Source organism: Heptranchias perlo, chromosome 21 (genome assembly GCF_035084215.1).
Source record: "Heptranchias perlo isolate sHepPer1 chromosome 21, sHepPer1.hap1, whole genome shotgun sequence".
Classification (NCBI taxonomy): Eukaryota; Metazoa; Chordata; class Chondrichthyes; order Hexanchiformes; family Hexanchidae; genus Heptranchias; species Heptranchias perlo.
The window spans coordinates 36,560,867-36,573,061 of NC_090345.1; the positions used below are offsets into that span (position 1 = coordinate 36,560,867).

The following is a 12,195-nucleotide window of genomic DNA, read 5'->3' on the forward strand; positions in this document are numbered from 1 at the left end:
AATAGGCCAGACTAAATGCAACAGATACAAAATACAAGCACAAGAAAAAGTATCAGTTAATCTAAACTATTAGGTGATTTCACTAGGTGAAATCTATCACTGCTGCACTTGCGAACAAGGCCCACACAGTTCACAATTATTAATTTCAATTGATGGAAAATTGCAGGGAAGGGTCCTGCTGCCAGTACATACTCAGAAAATTGCCCAATAGCACAAATTCAGTTTTCAACAGTATCCCATTGAACGTGCTCTACTGTTAGAGAAAAGTGGATTCCTGGGAACGATTACAGAGCAATAATCTAAATTTAGATGGTTCAGATGTGAATATCTAACTGTTGTCTGAACTTCAAGATTAGACTACAGTTCTGAAATCACGAGCATAATTTATATTTGTAATACACAATATTGTGAACTTCATAGATTTTATTTATTGAGCTTTGGTCAGCTTTTGTGCTGGCTGTGGCGGTCAATGACTACATGAATTGTCATTGCGTGCCCAGTCACTGAAGCATGACAATATTCATATTCATGAAGACATTACGCAGGAAATTTTAATCAAGAAACAATTTAACAGGAAATTCTATGGTCAGTCTATATATTTAAAGATTACTGTTCTTAATAGATAACAATTGTACAGAACATAGGCAAGTTTATGAAAATTCTGTCAAGCATAAATTACCAAGATGAAAAGCTGGTTCCCAAGATATACTCTCCCAGTTTTCAGTTACATTATATAGAATTTACAGTACAGAAACAAGCCATTCAAGCCCAACTGGTCTCTGCCGGTGTTTTTGCGTCACACGAGCCTCATCCCACTATTTACTTCATCTCATCCTATCAAGATATCCTTCTATTCCTTTCTCCCTCCTGTACTTATCTAGCTACCCCTTAAATGCATCTGTGGTATTCGCCTCAACCACTCCCACCACTCTCTGGGTAAGGAAGTTTCTCCTGAATTCCTTATTGGATTTATTAGTGACTATCTTATATTTATGGCCCCTAGTTTTGGACACCCCACAAGAGGAAACATTTTTTTCTAAGTCTACCCTATCAAACCCTTTCATAATTTTAAAGACCTCTATCAGGTCACCTCTCTTTTTTCTAGAGAAAAGAGCCTCAGCCTGTTCAGTCTTTCTTTAGATGATGACCAATACACTGACCATTGCCAAAAATGTTAATTTTTAAAAGCAATCCAGACAAACCATTGTTCACTGCTCCAATCACATTCATTTTCAAAAGAAATCAACATGACAAGAGGAATCATTTAAATCCCTGACAGCTCCATATAATACCTTTAAAAATGATTAAAGTGTCACAGAATCATAGAAAGGTTACAGCATGGAAGGAGGCCATTCAGCCCATGGAGTCCACACCAGCTCTATGCAAGAGCAGTCATATTATTGGCTGAGGACATTGAGAGTTACAAAGATCCAAAAGTCCCTAGAACAGTTCCAGTGGATTGGAAGGTAGTAAATGTAACACCACTCTTCAAGAAAGGAGGGAGAGAGAAAACAAGGAACTACAGGCCAGTTAGCCGGACATCAGTAGTCAGGAATATGCAGGAATCCATTATTAAGGATATAGTAACAAGGCACTTAGAAAGTCATAATATGATTAGGTAGAGTCAACATGGTTTTATGAAGGGAAATAGTGTGTGACAAATCTAATGGACTTTTTTTTTGAGCACGTAACTAGCAGGGTAGATAAAGGGGAACCAGTGGATGTAGTATATTTGGATTTTCAAAAGGCATTTGATAAGGTGCCACATAAAAGGTTGTTACACAAGATAAGGGCTCACGGGATTGGGGCTAATATATTAGCATGGAGAGAGGATTGGTTAATGGACAGAAAACAGGTTGTAGGAATAATCTGGTCATTTTCAGGTTGGCAGGCTGTAACTAGTGGGGTGCCGCAAAGATCAGTGCTTGGGCCTCAGCTATTTACAATCTATATTAATGACTTAGATGAAGGGACCGGGTATAATTGTAATATATCCAAGTTTGCTGACGATACAAAGCTAGGTGGGAAATTAAGCTGTGAGGACACAGACTGCAAAGGGATATAGACAGGTTAAGTGAGTGGGCAAGAAGGTGGCAGATGGAGTATAGTGTGGGGAAGAACAGAAAAACAGAATATTTTTTAAATAGTGAGAAATTATTAAATGTTGGTGTTGTGAGCTTTGGATGTCCTTGTACACGAAAGACAAAAAGTTAACATGCAGGTACAGCAAGCAATTAGGAAGGCAAATGGTATATTGGCCTTTATTGCAAGGGGGTTGGAGTACAAGAGTAATGAAGTCTTGCTGCAATTGTACAGGGCTTTGATGAGACCACACTTGGAGTACTGTGTACACTTTTGGTCTCCTTACCTAAGGAAGGATATGGTTGCTTCAGAGGCAGTGCAACAAAGGTTCACTAGATTGATTCCTAGGATGAAGATGGTCATCCTACGAGGACAGATTGAGAAGAATGGGCCTATATTCTCTGGAGTTTAGAAGAATGAGAAGTGATCTCACCGAAACATAATATTTTGAGGGGGCTTGACAGGGTAGATGCTGAGAAGCTGGTTTTCCCTGGCTGGAGAGTCTAGACCAGATTCTGAGCCGTTGACTGCCAACGCGCAAACTTAATGTGAAATTTCTAATTTTGCTCCTAAGCCCTCAATTAGCAGCATTTCTGCAATATTTCACATGCACACACACGAAACACAATACTGAATTGATGAAAGCAGACCTGCTAAATGCAAAGGTGTTGAATGTCTGCCCTGTGTGTCTCTGCAGTTAACATTGTCTATTGTACACAGTTTTTTCACCCTGGCCAAGCAACCCTTCTTTGCAGCATCAAGTAAAGCAGCATCTCCACTCAGCAGGTCCTGAATGTCTGTGTCTCCATCCTTGATCAGATCCAGAGCAGTATTTCCATCCCGGTTTTTCTTGGTTGGATCAGCACCATGCTAGTAATTTAATCAAAATTAACACTAAGCACGTTGGATAACATTACTCCAAAGCCAAAAGAATCAATTAGCTTAAAGTCAACTGTGAAACTTTTTCTAAGTTATCTTGTGTCTCACATTTTCTGCCCCACATCTCACCGTGGCATTGATTACTTGATGGACTATGGTTCTAAAGGCGCTAAATGTTTTCTGGCACAGTGTCCAAATAGTCATTATTCATGCGTGAGTCTTGACAGTGACTGTTTGCAGGCTATTCAACTGCAGGGGACGTCACAGCCGAGCTCGATCCTATCCAAGTGTACTTACAGCTTGGGCCGCTGTTAGCGATCATGAGTCAGGACCCAGGCTGATTTTGTACCTCTGGCTCAGGAGAGCTGAGGGCAACGATAAAAGAGATTAGGTAACTTCAGCACAGATCAGGGAGTGAACTTGGGTGCCAGCTTGGCTTAGTTAGTCACACTCCTGCCTGAGTCAGAAGTTGTGGGTTGAAGCTCCAATACATACCTGACATACTCTGCCACTCCAGTGCAATACTGAATGAGCGTTGCATTGTCAGAGGTGTAACTTTTCAGGTGAGATATTAAAACAAGGCACCATCTGTTTGCTTAGATGGATGTAAAAGATCTCATGGATCTTTACTGGAAGAGTATTTTCAGTCCTGGCCAACATACCATCCTCCATCAAGTTATCTGGTCATTCATTTGTTTATGGGACCTTGCCATGTGCAAATTGACTGCCGCGTTTGCCTACATAACAGTGGCTGCAGTTCAAATCAAATTCATTGAAAGTTAAGTACTTTGGGTTATCCCAAGGATGTGCAAGTTCATTCTTTGTGATTTTCATGGCCTGTGTGTCATAGCTACCCACTGGACAAACTTGCTACGGCATTGGGGAATCTTGTAATACATTTTAAATTAATGTCAATATAATCAAATAATGTTATATCTCAGGCTCACTTACCAGTAACAAGAGTTTACAAATTTCATATTTTCCCTTGGCTGCAGCCTCATGCAAAGGAGTAAACTTCCACAAATCAGCTACATTTACCACTGCACCATGTTTAACAAGCAGCTCTGCTACTTCATAATGTCCATAGGAACACGCATTGTGCAATGGAACCAATCCCCTGAGAGAGATAAAAGGAACACCAAAATAATGATGAGAGAACTAAAAGTCTGAAAATCAGGATGGAGCAAATACTGCTCTCACCAGTGTCACAATATCATCTTGATTAACTACAAACAAGCACAATTTAACTAAAACCATATCGCTTGAGAATCCTGCATTCACTACATAGTTACAATACTGGCTTCTTAGAATCAGATATTGGAAATGATCCTGAATAGTGCCCCTTCAGTGTATAATCTCATTTTGATATGACCATGAAAATTTTTCCTTTTATCATGCTTCTCTTTCCCTCTCTAACAGTGCAATTAACCAACAGGGAAACTTCATCCTGAGCGATTGGTGGATATGGATGTATGTGTGCACACACGTGTGTGTAGGAAAGGAAACAGCAATATAACAATTAGTATTACAAAATCGCATTGCAGCTAGTCACTAGAACTATCACAATCACTACTGCATATTGTAATTGACAAGATCAAAACTCCTTCGCCCTTAAATGACAAACAAATTAAGTTTAAAGTCCAAATTGAGCATCACTAACAGCTTAGAAAGCTTTTTCTAAAAAGCAGAAAGCCTTAGAAAGTAACTAAATATTACCCTTTGTCCTTGGCATGAACATCAGCTCCATTTTGTAACAAATATTCCACCACTAACACTCTGTTGTAGCCAGCTGCAAAGTGGAGTGGTGTAGACTGGCGGCCTTCTATATCTCTGCAATTTACATTCTGAAGTGTGCAGAGTTTCTGAAATGGAAAGTACCATTAGACAATCCATTTAAATATACTCTCATGAACAAATAGTTGCAGTTTTCTCAGCATAAGTTTAAAAAAAAGCAAAAATTCTCAGGTTAGTAGGAAAATACCTGAAGAAACAGCAACATAAAAAGTTGTAAAATCCATCAGTGAAGAGACAAGACATTGCTGGTCCAAAAGAGTTTCCTGCACCTATGCAAAGCTATGCCACCATTAAGGACTAATCTAATAACCAGCTACCCCTGCTGCAATGTTACCGTCATACAAAGTTCAAGTATGCCTCCATTTCAGTTTCCAATATAAAGCATTAGGTAGGTTTGATATTGTACGTTTACAGAATCTGCATGATGTACCAGCCAGACTCTCCTATCCCAGTACCAATTCACTGCCATCTTTAAATAAAAATATGAAAAAAAGCTATCACCAACTCACTGAACATTATGGAGCAAGCAACTTAGTAGTAGCATTTCTGCCTATGAGTCTTGGTTCGGAGCGGTGAGTGGAGACTGGAGCTCCTGCTCCAAATTTTGGGTTCGCTCCAGTGGGATACTTGCGTCCGGTGGGTGTCCCCTCCACTCTCTAATTGTATGGATTGTGCAAGCCTATAAAACCTTCCGGCCATAGGACTAATCACCCTACCAGCTGGTATTAAGTATAAGAGGTAAGGGACAGTATAAGACATAAGGAAAGGGCATACAAAAAGGCAAAAAATGGCACAGATCCTGGCGAATGGGAAAAATAAAAAGATTCACAAAGGGTCACAAAACAGATAGTAAGAGCTACAAAAAGAGTATGAAAAGAAACTTGCAAGGGATATCAAAAACAATACAAAGAACTTTTGTAGTTATATTAGGAAAAAGAGGGTGGTCAGGAGCAGTGTTGGCCCCTTAAAAACTGAAAGTGGGGACATTGTCATTGACAATGGGGAAATGGCGGACATGTTGAACAATAACTTTGCGTCAGTATTTACAGTAGAAAAAAAGGATAGCATGCCGGAAATCCCAAGAAAACTAATATTGAGTCCCTGTCCCCGGTTCAATAAGATTAACATAAGTAAAGCAACAGTAATGAAGAAAATAATAGCACTAAAGGGTGACAAATCCCCAGGACCAGATGGTTTCCATCCCAGGGTTTTAAAGGAAGTGGGTGAGCACATTGCAGATGCCCTTACTATAATCTTTCAAAATTCTCTAGATTCAGGAACTGTCCCTCTAGATTGGAAAATTGCACCTCACTCCACTTTTTAAAAGGAAGGAGAGGGAAACCAGGGAATTATAGACCAGTTAGCCTAACATCTGTTGTGGGGAAAATGCTGGAGTCTATAATTAAGGATAGGGTGACTGAACACCGAGAATTTTCAGTTAATCAGAGAGAGCCAGCATGGATTTGTGAAAGGTAGGTTGTGCCTGATAAACCTGACTGAATTTTTTGAAGGAGGTGACTGAAGTAGTGGACAGGGGAATGTCAATGGATGTTATTTATATGGACTTCCAGAAGGCATTTGATAAAGTCCCACACAAGAGACTGTTAGCTAAGATAGAAGCCCATGGAATCGACTTGGTTAGGAAGTTGACTGAGCAAAAGGCGACAGTAGGGATAATGGGTAGGTACTCACATTGGCAGGATGTGACTAGTGGAGTCCTGCAGGAATCTGTCTTGGGGCCTCAATTATTCACAATATTTATTAACGACTTAGATGAAGGCATAGAAAGTCTCATATCTAAGTTTGCCGATGACACAAAGCTTGGTGGCATTGTAAGTAGTGTAGATGAAAACATAAAATTACAAAGCGATAGATTAGGTGAATGGGCAAAACTGTGGCAAACGGAATTCAATTTAGACAATTGTGAGGTCATCCACTTTGGATCAAAAAAGGATAGAACAGGGTACTTTCTAAATGGTAAAAAGTTAAAAACAGTGGATGTCCAAAGGGACTTAGGGGTTCAGGTACATAGATCATTGAAGTGTCATGAACAGGTGCAGAAAGTAATCAAGACTAATGGAATGCTGGCCTTTATATCTGGAGGACTAGAGTACAAGGGGGCAGAAGTTATGCTGCAGCTATACAAAACCCTGGTTAGACCGCACCTGGAGTACTGTGAGCAGTTATGGGCACCGCACCTTTGGAAGGGCATATTGGCCTTGGAGGGAGTGCAGCGTAGGTTTACTAGAATGATACCTGGACTTCAAGGGTTAAGTTACGAGGAGAGATTACATAAACTACATAAACACAACTCATTTGTGACCTCTTTATGCTTTGTTGAGTGGTCCAGTGATGCCATTGGTTAAGGCTTCTGTCCTTCTGGTCAGTATAATCTTGAACTGTATTCAGTCAGTTCCGCAATTAAAGCAAAGTGGTACAGTGAAGTAAAATTGGCAATTGGAGTTGTATTATGACCAGAATACAGTTTCACTGAATGATTAACACTCCATAGCTTTGCTTCCACCCCTTAATATGTTCTTCCAACAGAGTGAAGGGGCATTTAAATTTTGCTTTTCTCCCCCCTGCATTTTGATATTGGATTTACACATGAAAGTAGAATTGTGAAAGAGATCATATTACTTGCATTCAGTAAATTTGCCATGCATCTAGAATCTAGTCTGTAGCACTAGTTTTCCTATTTAAGGATATAATGTTTTGAAAGATGAAATATATTTACACAAATTGGGGTTGTATTCTCTAGAGTTTAGAAGGTTAAGGGGTGATTTGATTGAAGTTTATAAGATATTAAGGAGAACAGATAGGGTGGATAGAGAGAAACTATTTCCGCTGGTTGGGGATTCTAGGAGTAGGGGGCAGTCTAAAAATTAGAGCCAGACCGTTCAGGGGTGAGATTAGAAAACATTTCTACACACAAAGGGTGGTAGAAGTTTGGAACTCTCTTCCGCAAAAGGCAATTGATACTAGCTCAATTGCTAAATTTAAGTCTGAGATAGACAGCTTTTTGGCAACCAAAGGTATTAAGGGATATGGGCCAAAGGCAGGTATATGGAGTTAGATCACAGATCAGCTACAATCTTATCAAATGGCGGAGCAAGCATGAGGGGCTGAATGGCCTACTCCTGTTCCAATAAGGATGGTTACGGCCATGGAATGAGCATTCACTTTGCCACCTGTCAAACCGCTAATCAGCCTGTGAATCCCTCCACTACTTCACACAATTCTCCAAGGGAAGAGTGCAAAGAAATGAAAGCAACTCCACATTGCACTCTTTACAAATCAGTGCAACAGCTATGGGCATCCCAGGAAACCTAAAATGTGGAGATGACACTCCAACAGCAAGAACAATTTTTAAAAAATATATGCAAAGACATAGGACCCAACAAACCTATGCATCAATTGATCTCAATCCCACCACTCCACCTTTTTAAACAGATTGTTCAATCCCTGTTCTCTGGAAATGCATCCAGTTGTGCTCACTTTACATTATTTGCTTCAATGGCAACTTGTAAAACAAAAATCATCTATTCTTCTTACTCCTAGCCTCAACTTTTAATTTCTGTCCCCTGGTGTTTCAACCCTTCACCATAGTTAACTTGCCTGGATCAACTTTGTTAATCTACTTCATAATATTAAAAAATTCTGGAACAAGCTCCACTTTCTCTGTCACCTCTCAATAGTAACAGTATTCTTCGGATATGACCAGAATTGCATACACAATGGTTATTTTCTTATACAGCCATATGTCTTTTGATTTCTACTGTAATCCTCTAATGTAGCTTATTTGTCTTTTTAAAAAAAAACTGCATTGAAGAGTTGGAATTTGAGTATATTTATCCAGATTGAACTCCAGATCTCTTTCCCTAGCAACAAAGTGCAAGGTTATACTAAATGGAACATGTTCACCTTTATTTGGTTCTTTGCTCCTTTACTAATTTTACAGTTATCCAGACCTAATTACCAAGTTGCCAAGATCCAAATCTTTCTAATTCTTCTTGCTCTTCTATTGTAGGAGCAAAAAAAAGCTTGAATTTCTGTATACTATTCTGACAAACCATTACCTTGACAACATCCAAGTCCCCAGCTTTGGCTGCTTCTAATAACTGGCGATCAGTGTCGAAGTTCCCAACCACGATACCTTCTATTCGGAGTGGGTGTGGGAAGGAGGAAAAAAAATAGATTTTTAACCAAGACAACAAAAAGGTGCAATATAAAACTCATACTTCTAAAAATAACAGCAATATGTTCAGTATGAAGCAAAATACTGCCCGTTTGGTAATAGTTTTGCTTCAGCCATTAAAACACCAAATAATCCTTAAATGCAGTCAGCATTTGTATATTAACCAATACTTACTTACTGTTTCTTTTATTGCACTTGTACATCAATTATTTTTTTTTACAAAGTAAAATGTCCCAAGATGTTTCACAGAAAAGGTGGGTGGGGGAAAATCAGCACCAAGCAGCAGTAAAGGAAGAGCAGGGCATGGACATGTTAACTGAAGATTCTGCCACCAACGCTGGAGTAGGAGACAGGGAAAGGGGAGGAATGCACAGTAGGGCAGAGTGTATAATGCGAGTTGGGATATAGAAATTTAGAGACTACCAACCTTAAGTCCATGGAAAGATTTGTACACGAGCAAAAGGATTTTGAAGACAATGCATTGGACGACAGAGAGCCTGTGGAGGTCTGTGAGGACAGGGCAGCAAAGTTTTGGATGAGCTGGAATTTATTTGTGGCGCAATTTGGGAGGTTGGCAATGGGGGCTTGAGGTCTCAAGTCTGGAGGTGACAGGGATGGATAAGGGTTTCGGTGATTGTGAGGTAAAAGCAGAGGCAGGTCATAAAATTGAGGTTGCTACAGTTGTTTGTTGATGGTGGGGTTTGAAGCTCAGCTCAGGCTGAAAAAGGAAACAGGGTTCAGCATGAGCAAGCAACCGGGAGAGAGGGGGGGGGGTGGTGGATCAGAATCGGGATCTAGGCAGGTAAGGATTTGGTCTTGCCACCGCCCACCCACAGCTTGATGTCAGAGACAAGCAGATAGCATAGCAGCTGTCAAGGAGTTACAGTTGATAGAAAGAGGTAAAGCCTGGTATCATCTGACTCTGCATTTAAAGATAATGGCTTGGAGTTTCCGTTAGGGGCGCAATTGGTAAAATGTATCCAGAATGCGCAGGACACCGGTTCTGCCGAAGTGGAGTTATGGCCAAGTTTCTGCTCAAATTCATTAGCATAACCCCAAACGTAAAATCTCCCATGAATCAGCACAATCAAGCAGCATCATTGATTGTAATCGATTATTGACTAGAACGTGGCCAAAGGGGCCTCAAGATGACAAACAAATTTTCAGTTTAAATTAAGTATTTGCTGCAACTGAACAAACAGGCCAGTGGTTTCAATTGACTGCCAGTCAAAGGTTTTATGTACCATGGGCAGACCAACTGACTGAAATTGAACTGATTTAAACTGAACTTAAAGTAATTGTAGCATCAATATGAGAAACAGACCTGAGTGGGGCTTCAACTGATTGCTAGTCACTGCAGCTGCAGGTCATTAACGATGGATTAACGTGACCATGGGTCCCTGCGTGCTCGAATATCTCGGCGCAACGTGAAGAACACCTTCAAGCAGGTACAATTGGTGGAAACTCACCATTCCATCCTGGGGGCATGGCCAGTTTTGTGGGTGGGTATTGGTTCCGGGGGGGGGGGGGGGGGGGGGGGGGGGGAAAGAGAGAAATGGACCTTTGAAGCAGCGTAAAAGATCACGGAAACTCAAGCGTAAAGTGGTTAAGGGCATAACTCACTTACCCTTAAAATGCCGCAATCTTTTGCGCTATTTCATTTAACGCCACCCAGATTCTACTGTTACCTGGGCGGAAATACTGGGCCAGTAGCATGCAGAAAAGGAGGAAGGGCAGGAGGGGGTAAAAATGGAGCCCCAGGTCACACCTGAGCCTACAAAAAGAGAAGGTATAGCAGGATACACTGACATAGGTAGGAGGGGAGCCATGCGAGGGTAGCTTGAAGATGGAACATGGAGAAACTTTGCAAGATAATGGAGTCACCCGCCATGATGAAAAACAGAAAGATCAAGGAGAGATAACTTGTCAACTGCACAGCCACAGAGGATGCAGATAGTTGAGTTTAACCAAGCAGGTCTCATTGCTGTGGGCAGGATAGAATTCAGACTCAGTATTTGACAGGAAAACCATATACAATGTAGCATTCATATTATTAACTAGATCTCTCTACCTTGTAAAATCTGCTGCACACTTTCATTACCCATCTGTGATGCAGTGAAACCCTGCAGAGATACTATTGATGTGTCAGATCCAGAAGTCAGCAACAAGCGACATGTGTGAAGATGACCACAATGTGCAGCCCTGTGTAAAGGTGTCTGACCAAGACTGTCCAAGGCATTCACCTATTAATCATAATACATTATATGGTGATTTAAGAACTAACTTCCAGCAGTTTTTCTTAATTAGAGCAAACTACAGAACATTGCATTTTCAGTATTTCACAGGAATAGTAATGGAATAAACATTTAATAGGCACCTTCCAATATGACAGAAAAGTTATGCACTATATAATGTACTCATTATTGTTTTGCTAAGAAAAAACAATACATACCTTTGTTTCATTTTTTATAAGCACTTCAATTATATCATTATGGGCCTTTTCTGATGCCACATGGAGAGGTGTTAAGAGGCTAAGAGAAAGAGTCAGAAAGAGACAGGTGTTGAGGAACATCTAAATAAATACAACACGATTTTAAAACATGTAAAAAAGGTCAAATTGAAACTTTCCAAATCATCTTACTCTTTTGTCTTTTCATCGACATTAGCCCCTTTTCTTAATAATAACTCAACCACCTGTTTTCGTTTAGGGTATGGAGAAGCAGCAGCACAATGCTATAAAGTTAAAAAAATTTAGGTATTCTGTTACATACACAGATTTTATATATGTATTCTACAAGCCTAGTTAAAATATAGAACAGTAAATAGAAAGTGACATTTTTAAAATGTACAAACGTAAGAGTACAAATGACATTAAACATACGTGAATATTTCTCATGTAAAAATTATTTTAAGTTATACAATTTTCCAGCAATCAACTGCCGATTTATAACTTGACAGTCAATCAATACCAGTGTCAAAATTATGCATTTGGGATGTGCAGTATTTAACAGCATTAAAAAGAAATAAAACAACATGCTAATACCATAGAGGTCAAGCTTGGAGTGGAAAATTTTGATGTCAGAACAAATGGTACCAGAAATCACCTAGTGTTTCACTCAGGGTTATGTTAATAGTGCCATTATACAATTTCACATCAGTACGATGATGTGGAGATGCCGGTGATGGACTGGGGTTGACAATTGTAAACAATTTTACAACACCAAGTTATAGTCCAGCAATTT

General features: G+C 39.9%; 1 protein-coding gene across 5 annotated transcripts in view; it reads right to left on the reverse strand.

Moving 5' to 3' along the window:
• The window catches only part of LOC137340138 (poly [ADP-ribose] polymerase tankyrase-2), a 74,076-nt gene that overhangs the window by 23,115 nt on the left and 38,766 nt on the right, over positions 1-12,195 (reverse strand). For all 5 annotated transcript variants that reach the window (XM_068002473.1, XM_068002475.1, XM_068002474.1 and 2 more), the window contains 7 exons: positions 11,595-11,686; positions 11,406-11,484; positions 11,025-11,196; positions 8,835-8,914; positions 4,678-4,823; positions 3,913-4,078; positions 2,733-2,952 (listed from right to left, as the gene is read on the reverse strand). In XM_068002473.1, coding sequence (XP_067858574.1) covers positions 2,733-2,952; positions 3,913-4,078; positions 4,678-4,823; positions 8,835-8,914; positions 11,025-11,196; positions 11,406-11,484; positions 11,595-11,686 — 955 coding nt within the window. The remainder of the gene's footprint in view (positions 1-2,732; positions 2,953-3,912; positions 4,079-4,677; positions 4,824-8,834; positions 8,915-11,024; positions 11,197-11,405; positions 11,485-11,594; positions 11,687-12,195) is intronic.